We start from the raw sequence: 17164 nt of genomic DNA on the forward strand, positions 1-17164 counted from the left end.
CATTATTTTAAACCTCCTATAAGGTCACCTTCAGCCTCTTATGCTCCAGTGAAAAAAGTCCCAGCCCATCCAGCCTTCCTTCATATCTCAAACCCTCCATTCCAAGCAATGTCCCAGTAAATCTCTTCTGAGCCCTCTCTAGCTTAATAATATCCTTCCTAAAACTGGATGACCAGAACTGGACACAGTGTTCCAGAAACAACACAGTGTGGAGCTGGAGGAACACAGCAAGCCAGGTAGCATCAGAGGAGCTTCGTTTCGGGTCGGGACCCTTTTTCTGGCCTGCCATATTCTTCCAGCTCCATCCTGTGTTGTCTCTGACTCCACCACCTGCAGTTCTTGCTGTCTCATAGTATTCCAGAAGAGGCCCAACCAATGTCCTCTACAACCTCAACATGACTTCGACACAAGCACCATGGAGGTTGGGAATTTCAGTTTTGAAACTCTGAGAGGTAGGAGATGGTGTAATTAAGTCTTTTTTTTAACTGAGTAGCAATCCAAAGGAGAGGATAAAGAGCGTGTGAGGTAGAGGGGAGTGTGGAATTAGAATTTAGGGGAAAAGTGGAACTTTCCAAGAGAGGACTGTGAAAGAATCCTACAGATTTCCCAGCCTCAATGTTTTCCTATTAGTCAATACAGTTCCCAAGTCAGATTTGTTGTGTTGGCCTATAGGATTCCCAAATCAAGTTACGGCCTTAAACCAAAAAATTTGCAATTGCTTACTTCCTGTAACACTCTTAACTCGCCAGAAGATCCTCTGAAAACTTTCCAGACTATCCCAGGAGTCTCCAAACATATTCACAAACTTCTTCAAGAAAAGTTCCCCTAAACTGATCAAAAACACAATGATTAACTTGGTAGTACTGAGAATGAATTACGTTGAAGAGAGATATATATATAGAGAGAGAGATGCTGTCAATGCTTTTAGTCTTGCACTTATCGGGACAGAATGGCAAGAATACCTCATCTCAAAGGGGGCAATAATTTACGTTGCACGAGAAAAGGGAACTGATTTAAATTTAATGTGTTGAATTGATACTGGGTAACAAAATAACTAAAAGAACTGCAGATGCTGTAAATCAGAAAAACAGAAATCGCTGGTAAAGCTCTGCGTGTCTGGCAGCATCTGGGGAAAGAAACCAGAGTTAATGTTTCGGGTGATAATGGGAACTGCAGATGCTGGAGAATCCAAGGCAACAAAATGTGAGGCTGGATGAACACAGCAGGCCCAGCAGCATCCCAAGAGCACAAAAGCTGACGTTTCGGGCCTAGACCGAGATGAAGGGTCTAGTCCCGAAACGTCAGCTTTTGTGCTCCTGGGATGCTGCTGGACCTGCTGTGTTCATCCAGCCTCACATTTTGTTGTTAATGCTTCGGGTCGAGTTCTGAGGAAGGGTAACTCGACCTGAAACGTTAACTGATGCTAGTTGCTTTGGTCACGGCAACATCTTGGTTAATTAAGTCTGCTTGCCAACCATTGAATAGCTCTTAACATTTCGTTATTTTTTCTGCTTTGATTAGCAAGACTATATTTTCTACCTTCTTATCCAATGGGAGCCACTTTGTGATACTCACGCCACGTAGAAGGAGTGTTTGAAGTCAGCGCGTTTATCGTCGTCAAATTTGACATCTGGGTGAAGGTCCATCTCTGTTTCAGCCTCAATGCATTTGGTTACCCCAGGTTTCCACAGTTTCCACCTAGGACACATGAAGGAAGCTGTGACAGCATGTTCTGCGCATATTTACACCCCTGCTCTGAGTAATCCTGAAGGCTTGACCATTGGGAGGCTGGTCATGGCACCACTCATCCTAGGTTCTAATCCTGAATGGGCTTTAAACCTCACGAGTCCCACTCCATCGAACCGCAACTAGAGCCCTGCACTCCCACTGTGATCTATCGGCATGTCCGTCCACAGAAGACACTATCTTTCTATGCCAGCTGGAAGGCAAGTTGACTCATTCATTGGTGCTGATGAGGCAGAAAAATCTTTGCCCTGGTTTTCAATAGGTCATGATAAGACAGGCCCATATGATGGACTGATCACCATTACCTGTATAGCTTCTGCCTTTCCTGCAGTTCCTTCTGTCGATGGGACTGAAGTTCAGGCATCTTATCATCAAAGGGTCTCTTTGCTGTGAAAACAAAAAGGCTTAGTTAAACTGTAACGTGAAAATGGACCATGATTAATTTATGCAGAAACTACAATGCACAGGAAAACAGGGACCATAATTAATATATATAAGCAATACTAGTATTGTAATGGGGAGGTGATAGCCTGGTGTTATTATTGATGAACTGTTACTCCAGAGACCCAGGTAATGTTCTGCGGCCCGGGTTCAAATCCCTCCACTGCAGACAGTGGAAATTGAGTTAAGAGTGAAATGATGACCATTAATCCATTGTGGATTGTTGGGGAAAAAAATCTGGTTCATTAATGTCCTTTAGGGAAGGAAACAGCTTTCCTGATCTGGTCTGTCCTACATGTGACTCCAGATCCACAGTAATGTGATTGATTGTTAACTGCCTTCCAGGGATGGCAATAAACATCTTCATCCCCTGAAAGAATAAAAAATTAACAGGAACTGCTAATATACACGGGAAAACAGGGACTGCAATTAAAATACACAGGGAACAGTGGTTAGCACTGCTGCCTCATAGCGCTGGGTACCCAGGTCCGATTCCACCTCTGGTGATTGTGTGGAGTTTGAACATTCTCCCTGTATCTCTGTGGGCTTCTTCCAGATTCCTCTCACAGTTCAAAGATATGCAGGTTAGGTGGATTGGTCATGTTAAGTCGCCCTCTAGTATCCAGGGGGATGGCAGGCTAAGTGGATTGGCCGTGGGAAATGCAGGGTTATACAGTGTAGTGGGTGGCTCTGGGAAAGATGCTGTTCAGTTGGCCAGTGCGGCCTCAGTGTGCTGAATGGCCTGCATCCGCACAGTAGGGATTCTATGATATCAAAGTCAAGCCAGTACTGGCAGCCAATGCAATGGGGTTATCCAAATTGACACTTGGCAAGATAAAAAAAGTGTGCACTGACGTAGGGAGGGAAGGTGGACCCAGGATGGTTTGTGTAGCGCTTAAATCTAACATCTCTGCACTCCTCCCACTCGGCTCGTCTTCCTCACCAGCCTCTGCATCAAGTGTCATGAAGTCTGATGTAAATCTATTCTGATAGCGCTCCCAGTCCTGATCAGTGACCCGGATATTTTCCTTCCATCCAATGTCTTGAGCCCATCCAAAACTCATATGCCAATTCACACCATATCCCATTCACCCATCAACCCAGTGCTTGCCAATGGCTGGGCAATCCTTTGATTTTGAAATTCTGATCCTTGTTTTCAAACCCCTTCATGTCCTCATGACTTGCCATTTCCATAATTTCATAGGATCCCTGCAGTGTGGAAACAGGCCCTTTGGTCCAACAAGTCCACACCAACCCTCAGAGCCCCCCCACCCATACTTATCCCCCTAGTCTACACATCCCTGAATACTATGGGCAATTTAGCATGGCCAGTCCACCTAGCCTGCACATCTTTGGGCTGTGGGAGGAAACCCAAGCAGACACGGGGAGAATGTACAAACTCTACATAGACAGTCGCCGGAGGGTGGAATCGAACCTGGGTCCCTGGCACTGTAAGGCAGCAGTGCTAACCACTGAGCCACTGTGCCACCCCACAGTAATGATCTCCTGCTATTTTCCATGATCTCTCTGCTCCTCCAATTCTGCCCTCTTGAGCATTCTCTGATGGATTGGTAGACATGTCTGGGGCCCTAAGCTCTGGAATTCCCTCCCTAAACCCATCCAGCTCTCACTCCCTCCTGCTTAAAGCCGACCCCATGACCAAAGTTTTAATCCTCTGTCCCAGTGGGTGACTCAAAATCTTGTTAATTCTCCTGTGAAGGCGCATGGAGATGTTTTGAATTGGAATTTTTATAGATGATCCATAGAAAATATCCTATCTGGATGCATCACAGCTTTGTATGGCAACTACTCTGTTCAAGACCACAAGAATTTACAGAGTTGTGAACAGAGCCCAGTCCATTACACAAACCAGACTTCCATTTATTGACTCCATCTACAGCTCCTGCTATCTCAGGAAAGCAGCCAACATAATCAAAGATCCCTCCCATCTGGTTATACTCTCTTCCATCCTCTTCCATAAGGCAGAAGATACAAAAGTTTGAAAGCATGCACCAACAGATTCAAGAACAGCTTCATCCCCGCTGTTATCTGACTTATGAACAGACCTCTCATGTATTCGAGTTGATCTTTCTCTACACCTTCTCTGTAGCTGTAACGCTATATTCTGCATTCTGTTGCATTACCCCGATGTACTTATGTAACATATGATTTCTCTGGTTAGCATGCATAACAATACTTTTCACTGTAACTCGGTATATATGACAATAATAAAGCAAATCAAATCTAAAGTTGTTTTGACTTCACATCAAGCTCCAAGTCCTCCACCAGGCAGCATTCACACGCTAACCTGTTCCTTGCCGAACACAGATGACGTCCTCTTCACTCATCCACCTGTAGCAGGGGAAGTGCAGGACATCTCCTGAGGGGGTGCATACTGTCAAATAACGGCAAAACCAGTCATCTTCCACTAGGAACTTCACTTTCTCCAACTGCACCCACCAGATTGAGCCCAGCTCCCTCTCACTTTTCACCTCATATTCATCCACCTGGCCAAACAAATGAGAAGACATGTTACACAGAAAGTAGGAGTAGGCCATTCAGTCCTTCGAATCTGCTCTGCTATTCAATATGATCATGGCTGATCCTCTACTTCAAAGCCACATTTTCAGCCTTGCCCTTTGATGGCTTTAATATCTAAGACAAAATGTTCAATCTCCTTCTCAAATATCCTCAATGACCCAGTCCCCACAGCCTTCTGTGGTAGGAAATTCCACAGGTTGACCACCCCCTGAGTGAAGAAAAGTATTCCCATCTCTGTGCATTAGGAAAATAGGTTGGCACAACAATGTGGGCTGAAGGCCCTGCACTGTGCTGTACTGTTCTGTCCTATGTCCTAAATGGCCTACCCCATATCCTGAGACTGTGACCCTTGATTCCCAACTCAGCAGGACACTAAAAGGTCTAAAAGAATATATAAGAGTGTAGACAGTGCAAAGGAAAAAATACACAGATTTACATGGATGATGCTACAGGCCAGTGGGGATGATAGTGGGCCTTGGAACATATGAACGTAAGAAATGTAAAGTGGTAATAAGCCATTTAGTCTGTCATAGTAAATAGCTCATGGCTGACCATCCACCTCATAAGCCATTTCATCCCCATTATCTCCATAATGCTTAATGTTGCCAGTCTCCCGAAATCTGTCATTTTCAGATTGCAAATAAACCTGCTCAATGATTGAGCTTCCATAACTCTCTGCGGTAGAGGATTTCGAGGATTCACCACTTTGAGTAAAGATGTTCCTCTTCAGCTCAGTCCAAAATGGCTTGCCTTCTATTCTGAGGCTGTGTCCCCTTGTTCTCTAATCCACAACCGCATCCTCAATGTTGCTGCTGATACCACATTCTGGTATATTGTATCTCGTTTTGATCTCCGTATTTGAAAATGTAGTTGTCTTAGAATTGGTGCATAAGGTAATGATTCTGAAAGGGTTAATGTTGGAGCAGCAATAACCTCCACCCCATCACATTGTGTCTCAAAAGTTTAACTGGAGAAAAGGCAGATCACGCAAGGCTCTTACAGGTCAAAGACCAACATTTACAGGTCTCTCGACAGTCTTAGTTAGCAACAATGGCCTGGATATTCTGCTGGCTAGGTAATTGTTGGAGCAATATAGACTATGTACCTACAGAAGAGTGGTTCAAGCAGGAAGCTCAGCACCAATTCTCCAGGGCGATTAGGGATGGACAATAAATGCTGACATTCACATCCCATGGGAGACGGAGAAAATCTGCGAGAAAAACGCGTTGGGCTGCAAAATGTGCTTTGAGATTAGACCAAATCATATTCTATTTGTATGGGGCTTAACCAAGTATAAAACTGAAAGGCTGTGTGTTTGTTGGTCACAGGCTGGTATGTACTACCAGTTTGCTCTTGGTGATAGTATGCACAGTTGGTTCCTGCAGGGTGCAGAATGTTCTAAAAATCGGATGAGGTTATTTTATTTTTATTTTCTCTGAAAGCACAATATCTCTCTGTTCAGCCTGCTTGATGTTTGGTTGACATGCCAAGCCAAACATCTTCTGACAAGTCAGTCTCTGTGCGCCAAAAAGGTGTGGCTGTGCACGGTGCTCACTTGTGTACAGGGGTCACATATCTTTCCACATTCCATTGATAAAATTGCCCTGCTCATTCAAGAGCCTGAATGTTAAATGAGGGGAGCAATCACACAGCTGACTTCTAGAATTTCTCACTCCTGTGGCAGCCTTTGTGATCTCAAAATGTCTCCGAGCAGGTGATAAGCAGCTAGGTGAATAAACAGTACTGAGGTGATATGAACTGCCAATGATGAGCCCTGTCTGCAAAAGCGACCCCGAGCTTCCAGCTACCTGTCATTTTGACACTCCATTGCGTTCACTTCCTAACATTGCTGTCTCAGACCTGCTGTAGTGCTCCAGTAAGACATAACGCAATTTGGAAGAATAACACCTCATCTTCTACTCGAGGACCTTACAGCCTTCAGGATTCAATAATGAGTTTCATAATTTTAGGGCCTAAACATGTCTATTACCCAGCCCACACACCAGGTCGTGTCATGACATGATATATTTTCTGCACAGCCAATGTATTTTCGCCCACTCATAGTCCCCATTTGCATCAAATCTAACTTCTCATCTTTACTGGCTCATTCCCTTTGTCTGCCGACACTTTTTTTCTCTCTCTGGGCTCCCTTTCCACCCATCCACTCACTCCTTTCCCTGCCTTCCCACTCTCTGTCATCAGCACAAATCCTGCCTTTTCCTAGCTGCTTTCAGTTCCGATGAAGGGTCCATAGACTTGAAACGTTAACTTTGCTTTCTCTCCGCAGACCAGCTGAGTTTCTCCAGCAATTTCTGCTCATGTTTGTAGACTGTTTGGCCCAATGTTGGTTGAGAGACAAATACTGACCAAAGATTTTGGTCAACATTCCGTAAAGGGGATTCTTTAAGAAGGAATAGTGTAGGTTAGATGGGCTTGAGATCGGTATGACAGGTCGACACAACATTGAGGGCCGAAGGGCCTGTACTGTGCTGTAACGTTCTATATAAGGAAGCTTAACCTTAGTTCAGCAATGACAACAATTTAGATTAATACAGTACTTTTTCACTGTATGTTATGTATGTCTCACTGTAAAATACACATAACAATAAAAATCATTCATTCATTCATTTAATGTGATCAAACATGCTACAGCGATTAATGAGAAGAATTATCAAGATAACTATGACACCCAGCCTCATAAGGAGATGTCCCTCACACTCGCCGACTCAAAATTCATGCACCATGTGCAGCACACACCCACTTTCTCTCTCGCATATTACTTACAAACTTTCACTCGCTGCAAGAATTCAACCCACACGCTTCTCTCTCTCTCTCACACACACACACACACACACACACACACCCACTCCCTCTTACACACACTCACATGCCCTTGTGCACAACATACCCACACACCTCTCTCTCTCTCTCTCTCTCTCTCACACACACACACACACACACACAAACACACAAACACACATATAGACTTCTCCCACACTCGCCGACTCAAAATTCATGCACCATGTGCAGCACACACCCACTTTCTCTCTCGCATATTACTTACAAACTTTCACTCGCTGCAAGAATTCAACCCACACGCTTCCTCTCTCTCTCACACACACACACACACCCACTCCCTCTTACACACACTCACATGCCCTTGTGCACAACATACCCACACACCTCTCTCTCTCACACACACACACACATACACACACACACACACACACACACACACACTCACATGCCCTCCTGCACAACATACCCACACACCTCTCTCTCTCACACACACATACACACACCCACTCCCTCTTACACACACTCACATGCCCTCCTGCACAACATACCCACTCTCTCTCTCTCTCACACACACACACACACACACACACACACACACACACACAAACACACATATAGACTTCTCCCACACTCGCCGACTCAAAATTCATGCACCATGTGCAGCACACACCCACTTTCTCTCTCGCATATTACTTACAAACTTTCACTCGCTGCAAGAATTCAACCCACACGCTTCTCTCTCTCACACACACACACACACACACACACACATAAATACAAAAATAAACCTTCAAAGGCACTTACACTTCCACGCTCCAGGTCATTCTGAAGCCACTTGTCCAGTTTGGTTCTCCGGCTTGTACCTTTCTCTCCTATCAGAGAGACATAGATGTAATTGTTTGTTCCTGAGTAATACGTTGTGCCTGTAGCCACCGTGACCCTGTAGGTAAACATCCTTTCACAAAGGTATGGAGAACAGAAAAGCAACTGTGCTGCTGGTTGCAGGAGAAGCAGCTTCTGAGTGAATCAGTCAGAGGGCAGGGCTAGTCCATATGTAGTCAGTGCTGGATAGTGTCACAGAGCTATGGCAGGCCTATTAAACTTTGAGCAAATACTAGGTGTGTATCGAACTGCATACCTGTTATTACAGGTGTTTGCTTAGTTCCGTAACATGAGATGCTCTCCAGAATTGCTGGATTGTGGCATTAACCCTTGCAGCTTAAAAGGCCACCTGCTGGCCCAAAGCAGAGGGCACCTTTGGATTTGCTGTGACATCCACATGTGCGTCAACAAATGTCATCATATTCCCTCTGTTAATTTCAATGCTTCATCCCAGAATTTACAGGATGAATACATATCGCATTACTATTTTAGACAAGAAGGGGTCGCTTTTCAGATGTGGCTGTCACTGGCAAGGGACTCGTTGATGCCTGCCTTAACAGCCTTGAGATAGTGGCAGTAAGTTGCCCCCTTGAAACTCTTGCAGTGTATCTGAACAGAGCGGCTTGCAAAGCTCTTTCAGGGACCGCTTGAGAATCAGTTATGTCTTAACGGAAACATAAAGCTATTGGTTGCCTCATGCCTACTTTACATATAAACAGTTATGCAATTCAAATGTTTTGGAAAGTGTTGGTCAGTTTGACCATTGTATTTCTTTTTTGCAATGAAATTAAAGTGGGGGGGGCACTTGATTGAAAAACTGGGAACAGTCCTGGCATAAATGCAAATCGCAATAAACTGCGTTAAGAGTAAAGGTGACCTATGTTTATGCAATAAATTCAGAATTGCAGTGACAGTGCTGATCTTTAATGTATCCATGGATATGTGTGTCGCTGGCGAGGCCAGCATTTGTCTCCCATCCCTAATTGCCCCTCAACTGAAGGAAGGACATGATTAAATTGCAGAGTTTGCAGAAAAGATTTGCAAGGACTTACCAGGATTGAAGGATTTGAGTTATAAGGAGATGCTGGATTGGCAGGGATTTTTTCCACTGGAGAGTTGGAGGTTGAGGGGTGACTTTACAGAAGTTCATAAAATCATGAGGGGCACAGATAAGGTGAAAAGCAAATGTCTTTTCCCCAGCGTAGGGGAGTTCAAAACTAGAGGGCACAATTTTAAGGTGAGGGGGGGAAAGCTTTAAAAGGGACAACTTTGTCATGCAGAGGGTATGTGGAATGAACTGCCAGAGGAAGCGGCAGATGCAGGTATAGTTACAAAATTTAAAACATACTGAGACAGATACATGAAATGAAATGTTTAGAGGGATATGGATTAAATGCAGAGAAATGGGATTATCTCAGTTTGGGAAACCCGGCTGGCATGGGCGAGTTGAACTAAATGACCCTATGACTCTATAACTGAATGACTTGCAAGGGCTACTTCAGAAGGTAGTTCAGAGTTAACTATGTTGCAGAGATCCTGGAAAATTGTGGGATTGGAAGTAGTTAGCAAGTAAAGGGAGGGATGAGATCAGAAATAAATTTGTAGAACTCTGTGTGACAGATTGTTTAGGGGGAAATGTGGCACATTTGAATCCGAATTGGCTGACCCTTAGAAGACAAAGGGTGGTAGTGGACAGAAACTATTCAATATGGTGCTCAGTTACGAGTGTTGTATCACAAGGATCTGTTCTGGGTCCTCTTCCATTTGTAATTTTTGCAGATGATTTGGATGAAGGAGTGTAAGCGTGGATTAGTAAGTTCGTGGACGATATGAAGGTGGGTCACATTGTGGACAGTGCAGAGGGCTGTTTTAGGTTACAAAGGGACATTGATGGGCAGAGCTGGGCTGAGAAGTGGTAGATGGATTTTAACCCTGAAAAGTGTGAGGTGATTCATTTTGGAAGGACAAATTTAAAAGCAGAATACAGGGTCAATGGAAAGATTCTTGGCAGTGTGGAGGAGCAGAGGGATCTCGGGGTTCATGTTTACAATTCCCTGAACGCTGCCATCCAGGTGGACAGAATTGTTAAGAACACATATGGTGTATTAGCTTTTATTAATAGAGGGACTGAGTTCAAGAGCCATGAAGTTATGCTCCAGCTGTACCAAAGTATTGTGCCCAGTTCTGGTTGCCTCATCAAGATGTGCAAGCGTTGGAAAAGGCGCAGAGAAGATTTACCAGGATGTTGCCTGGAATAGATGGAAGGTCTTACAAGGAAAGGTTGAGAGAGCTAGGGCTTTTCTCTTTAGGATAACGAAGGATGAGAGGTGACTTGATGCAGGTGTACAAAATGATCAGAGGTATAGATAGAGTAGATAGCCAGAGTCTTTTTCCTAGGGTAGAGGTAGCTTTTATGAGGGGGCAGAGTTTTAAAGTGAAAGGAGGTAGATATAGGGTAGATGTCAAAGGTAGGTTCTTTACTCAGAGAGTGGTCGGGGCTTGGAATGCATTGCCAGAGTGGGTAGTGGAGTCAGCCTCATTAGGGGCATTTAAACAGCTATTAGATAGGCATATGGATGGTAGTATAAGGTAGGGGTGGAGGTTAGATAGACCTTAGGGTTAGGGTAAAAGTTCAGCACAACATCATGGGCCGAAGGGCCTGTACTGTGCTGTACTGTTCTATGTTCCATGTTCTATGCTCTAGATTATGGGGATCAAATGTCCCCTGTTTTTCGTACTTGACATTTTTGTCAGAATCAAAGAAAATATTTGGGAATATATCAGGAATTGTACCTGAATTCCAAGTTCTCTGGGAAATTATTGTCCATGGTTATATTCATCTCAGATTCAGACAATGCACTTCTTAGAGCATTGTTAATCCAACTTCTTGTGGTCCTTCCAGCTCTCACAAATGCCTAGTGGAGCTTCTCATGAAGCTGGATCTATCAACATGACTCATTCAATGATTCAGAGAGCCCTGTCTCGTTAAAGGGCATGAATCAATGGCCTAATGACAAATTCAGAAGGTAAAGGACATGTAGCAGAAACAGAAAACTCAAGAGGTCAACTAATCATCATGACATCCAATGCTTTTGAAACCCACCAGAATCCCCTGTCAAATAGACAAAAAACGCTCCACTTTCAGGATGGGGTTTCTGTTGTTAAAGGTGACAAGGTCATCCATCAACATTTTCATAAGGATACAGGAGCAGAAGTGGGCCATTCAGCTCCTCGAGTAGTATAGTCCTTAGTAGTATAGTGGTTGGTGTCCCTGCCTATCGCACAGGAGACCAGGGCTCAATTCCCTGCTAGAGAGGCTCCATGTGCTTTGGGCAGCTCAATGGCTCAGTAGTTTCCTCCCACAGTCCAAAGGTGTGCAGGCTAGATGGATTGGCCATGCTAAATTGCCCATAGTGTTCAGGGATGTGTAGCTTAGGTGGGTTATAGGGGAATGGTTCTGGGTGGGATGCTCTGAGGGTTGGTATGGACTTGTTGGGCTAAAGGACCTGTTTCCACACTGTAGGGATACTAAGAGTCTATGTTGTCACTCAGTGAGATCATAGCTGGTTGGATAATCTTCAATGATAATGGGAACTGCAGATGCTGTAGAATCCAAGATAACAAAGTGTGGAGCTGGATGAACACAGCAGGCCAGGCAGCATCTCAGGAGCACAAAAGCTGACGTTTCGGGCCTAAACCCTCTCTGATGAAGGGTCTAGGCCCGAAACATCAGCTTTTGTGCTCCTGAGATGCTGCTTGGCCTGCTGTGTTCATCCAGCTCCACACTTTGTTATCTTGGATTATCTTCAACTCCACTTTCCTACCTTTACCCCATAACCCTTGATTCTATTACTGATTAAAAATCTGTCTAGCACAGTCTTGAATATGCTTAGCAACACAGCCCTCTGCAGTAAAAAAAACCCCACAGATTCACAGCCCGCTGAGAGGAGAAATTCCTCCTCATTTCTGTCTTAAATGAATGATCCCTTATTCTAAGACTATACTGTCTGGTCCCAGACTCTCCTATAAGGGGAAACAATATTTCCACACCTACTCGGTTAAGTCCCCTAAAACTATTGCATATTTCAATGAGGTCACCTCTATTTCTTCTAATCTCCAACACTTACAGTCATAATCTATTAAGCCTCTCCTCGTAAGACAGTCCCTCCATCAATGGGATATGCCGGTAATCCAACAACATCTCAACTGTAAACCTATAGTAGCAGCTTATATTGGATGAGTACTCCAGAACCTCAGGCTAATGTTAAATGGACATGACTTCGAATCCTACAATGACAAATGGTGAAATTTGAGTTCACATAAAATCTGAAGGGGAGAAATTGTGATTGCGTATCCGTTGTTACTGTCATTCAAAACCCATCTGATTCACCAATGTCCTTTAGGAAAGGCAATAAATGCTGGCCTAGCCCATGATGTCCAAATCCCACACAAAAAAAACAACACAATCACTCCAGGCTATCAGAAACAAAAACAGAAATTGCTAGAAAAACTCAGCAGATCTAGTAGCATCCATGCAGAGAAAGCAGAGTTAATGTTTTGGGTTCCGAAGCCCTTCTTCAGAACTCTGAGCAATATCGCAGCTCCCTGTGGACCTACTTTGATGACAGGACTGTAACCAACAATCAAGCAATCTGTGGCTTTCTCCTGGTGGACCACTTGATGTCTTCAAAGCTCAAGGACCTCTGCTTACTCCATGCATTCATACTTGGGATTTGGGACAAAGTAAAGCATCCCCTTTCACATTCATGGTGGAATTTCCTGGATCAAGCCGTCTCACTGCCAGAAGCAGGTACCTTTTTCTAAACCCTTAAGTCGGTTACAGGGTTTGGTGTACTTGTTCATGTTAGAGTCATAAAACCCCTGGGTCCAACTCATCCATGCTGACTAGATATCCTAAATTAATCTAGTCCCATTTACCAACATTTGGCCCATATCACTCTAAATCCTTCTTATTCCTATGCACATCCAGATGCCTTTTAATTGTTGTAATTGTACCAGTCTCCACCACTTCCTCTGGCAGCTCATTCCATACACACACCACCCTAAATGTGAAAATGTTGCCCCTTCAGTCCCTTTTAAATCTTTCCCCTTTCACCTTAAACCTATGCCCCTCTAGTTTTGATTCCCCTACCCCAGAGAAAAGGTCTTGTCTATTCACCCTAAGCACGCCCGTCATTATTTTATAAACTTCTGTAAGCTCACCCCTGAGCTGCCGACGCTCCAGGGAAAATAACCCCAGCCTAGTCAACCTCTCCATGTAGCTCAAACCCTCTAACCCTGACAGCATCCTTGTAAATCTTTTCTGCATGCTCTCAAGTTTAACAATACCTTTCCTGTAGCATTTAACAACATCTTTCCTATGTTGGCTGTAGGGAACACAGTAACTTATAGAAGGGGAGAGGGTGGGTGCCTCATTTCACGGGAGTTAACACAGGTTGTCATCAACCCAGGGTTTTCAAACTAAAGTTAAGGAACCACCTCATGTATAGAATGTTCCAGAATTCGTGCAAGGTTTTGATAATAATCCCATTTCTTGCATGATTGAGCCCGCCACTCCTCCTTTGCTTTGGTCGTGCCTCGGTTGGAATCTTTCTCCAGCATCCATGCCAGAGAATCATTTGCTAAAGGCTGACAACTTCACTACAGTGCCATAGGAGCACTGCACAATCAGAGTTGCCATCCTTTGGGCTGCAGCAAGGAACTGAGGCTCCACCCGGACAGAAGTAAAAGATATCACGGCAGCATTATTGAGAGAAGAGGATGGACTATGCTCCTGAGTCCCAGGCCAACATTCTTCCATCAACCAACATCCAAAACAAATGATCTTGTGATTTATTTATTTGAGGTTAATGTGATCTTGCTGTGTTCACACTGGTTACACTGCTTCTGGCTTTACAACAATGACTACTCCTAAAATAGTACTTCATTGGATTTAAACTCTCCTGTCATTGTGAAAGGAGTTATTTAGATGCAGGTCATTTTCTTAGTCTCATCGCCACCTCTGCAAGAGCGCATGGACTTTTATAGCGACTCACCCTTTGAGTTTTTCACTGGGCTGTAGAAATGGCTTGGTCCAGACCTCTACACCAGGAAGGACAAGGGCAACAGATGCACAGGAACAGCATCCCCTGCAAATTCCCCTCCAAGCCACTCACCATCCTGACTTAGAAATATATCCTTCACATTGTCACACTACATGGACTGCAGGTGCTGAAGTTGGCTTCGCCACACACTCTTTAAGGATAGGGGAATAAATGCGGGCCTTGCCTGCGATGCCCACATCCAGTTAAACAGCAAGAGAAGACAATGATATCGCTCAATTATCTTGGACCCCACTCTCTCAGATACCCGCCTCTGTCTGCCTGTCTGTCTCTCTCTGCATTTTCCTGGTTCAGTTGCAGCAATTACAACTTGGAAGAAGAGTGTAGTGATTGGAGCAAAGTAGATCCATAGAATATGAGTTCCCTGATTGGGACAGTTAATCTGGTCCAATCAGGGAACCCTGGCGAACAGATATAGGAAAGGAATAGAGAGATACAGATCCTGTAGGTGAAGACAGTTTTAGTGTAGAAGGGCACAAATGCGACGGCACAGGCTTGGAGGGCTGAAGGGCGTGAACCTGTACTATATTGTTCTTTGTTCTTTTCTTTTGTTTATATAGACAGGAGTGGCATGGATTTTGCCGACTCTACGAGCCGGCTCTGAGCGAGCTGAGTCAACGTCAGGTACAATGCACGTGTAAATGAAGGGTAACTTGGTGATGGGATACCAGCCTTCGTGGAGTTTCTTTCAAACAGGATCTCATTTTTCACTTGAGAACGCTGTAGCTTTCAGGACTCAGTTTTGAGTTCAATAATCTTAGAGCCAGAACACCTCCTTCCCTGTCCTTTACCCTCCGCCAGACCCCAGGCCCTGTCATGACATGGGGCTGCTTTCAGCAAGCCAACATATTTATACCCATTTATACCCCATTTTCCCCTTTTCCTGGCTTAATATTATTCCTCCCTTTGTCTGTTTAATTGATTTTCTCTGTCTGGGCTCCATCTCCACCTATCTGCTTGCACCTTCCCGTACCCCCCTCATACCTTGCTTTCAACATATATTCGAGTTCTTTGTAACTACCATCAGTTCTGAAGCAGGGTCACCGCACTCAAAATGTTAACTCAGCCGTCTCACCTCAGTTGCTGAGTTTCTCCAGCAATTTTTGTATTTGCCGTAAATTCTCTCCTCAGTCAGTCATGATCTTTGCTGTCCTCTGCTGGTTCCTCTGCTTTGAGGCTAAACTAAAACTCTCTTCCTGTTTGCAAATGCCCCCAAGGGATCATTGCAGACTTTGTAGTCTGCGGTGTGACCTTGGGTCCTGTGCATTCTCTACTTCTCTGTTACAGCACTGACAACATTCCAGCCACACCTTATTGGCCACAAAATGTTTTGAAATGCCCGAGATAACAAAAGGTGTGCCATAAGTGATAATAGAAACTGCAGATCCTGGAGAATCTATGATAACAAAAATGTGGAGCTGGATGAACACGGCATGCCAAGCAGCATCTTAGGAGCACAAAAACTGACATTTCAGGCCTAGACCCTTTATCAGAAACCTGATGAAGAGTCTAGGCCCGAAACATCAGCTTTTGTGCTCCTAAGATGCTGCTTGGCCTGCCGCGTTCGTCCAGCTTCACACTTTGTTATCTCAGTGTATCATAAGTATTCTTTTTATTTGTTCATTGGATGTGGGCATCGCTGGCTATGCCAGCATTTGTTACACATCCCTAATTGTGCGGGGGGCAGATAAAAGTCAACCATATTGCTCTGTGTCTGGAGTGACACATAGATCAAACATGGTAAGGAAACCAGATTTCCCTCCAGAAAGGGCATCAGTGAACCACATGGGTTTTTACAACGATTGACAATGACTGCCTAGTTGCCAGTTCACTAGGTTTTTTCTTAATTCTGAATTTTTGTTTTTAACTGAATTCAAGTTTTATCACCTGCCACCAAAGCATTAGCGCAGAGTTCTGGATAACCTTATCACTAAGCCACGCCTCATCATGAAAGTTTTTCATTTTCTTTCCAAGGTAGGCCTGAAATCTAATCTGAGATAACAGTATTCTTCTGGAACGGTGGCCTCTGTGGAGTTATTTCATTGTTGATGAGAAAAAGAAAATGGAGAAATTTGCTCACAACAGTTGACTTGGAGTTGAGGTCAGGATTTATGGCCTCATGGCTGCAGCTGAATTGGTGGTTGAGACTTTAGCTTCCCGGACCGTCATCTCTGGAATTCCCTCCCTAAACCTCTCTGTAGCGACTGTAACAATGTCGGGCAGACAGACCTCAGAGAATATCAGTTCCCTGATTGGGGCTGTTAATCTCATCCAATCAGGGAGCCCTGTCTGACACATATATACAGGAGGGTCAGGTGTTCTGTTCACTCTGAGAGCTGGCTCTGAGGGAGCCATATAGGTCTGAAGGACTCACCATGTGTAAATCACGACTGACTTGGTGATGGGATACTGGCCTGTGTGAAGTTATTTCACCATCTATCTTTATGGCAACAGAAAAGTTGACAGCCTAACTTTTCCCAAACATTTAGAATATAGAATATCCTTTATTGTCAGGTGTACTCAAGTACAGGAGTACAGTGGTAAGCTTTACAATGTTGCCTGTTATGATGCCATCCAAGGTACAAAGTACCTAGGTACAGATCTTAGATACAAAAGAGGAAAAAAGAGAAAAG

At 44.2% G+C, this 17164-nt stretch overlaps 1 protein-coding gene across 2 annotated transcripts in view; it reads right to left on the reverse strand.

Annotated features, from left to right (window-relative positions):
- Nucleotides 1-15738, reverse strand: part of alox12 (arachidonate 12-lipoxygenase) — a 30533-nt gene extending 14795 nt beyond the window's left edge. The window contains exons 1-5 of one of the 2 annotated variants that reach the window (XM_048524214.2): nt 15607-15738; nt 8332-8399; nt 2052-2133; nt 1576-1698; nt 724-830 (exon numbers count right to left, since the gene is read on the reverse strand). In XM_048524214.2, the coding sequence (XP_048380171.1) occupies nt 724-830; nt 1576-1698; nt 2052-2110 (289 nt within the window). In that variant the 5' untranslated portion in view covers nt 2111-2133; nt 8332-8399; nt 15607-15738. Of the gene's footprint in view, nt 1-723; nt 831-1575; nt 1699-2051; nt 2134-4495; nt 4695-8331; nt 8610-15606 lie in introns of those variants that run through there. The other variant, XM_048524213.2, reaches the window with a different exon arrangement.
- Between the last annotated feature and the right edge of the window lie 1426 nt (nt 15739-17164).

Source organism: Stegostoma tigrinum, chromosome 45 (assembly GCF_030684315.1).
Source record: "Stegostoma tigrinum isolate sSteTig4 chromosome 45, sSteTig4.hap1, whole genome shotgun sequence".
In the NCBI taxonomy this organism is placed as follows: Eukaryota; Metazoa; Chordata; class Chondrichthyes; order Orectolobiformes; family Stegostomatidae; genus Stegostoma; species Stegostoma tigrinum.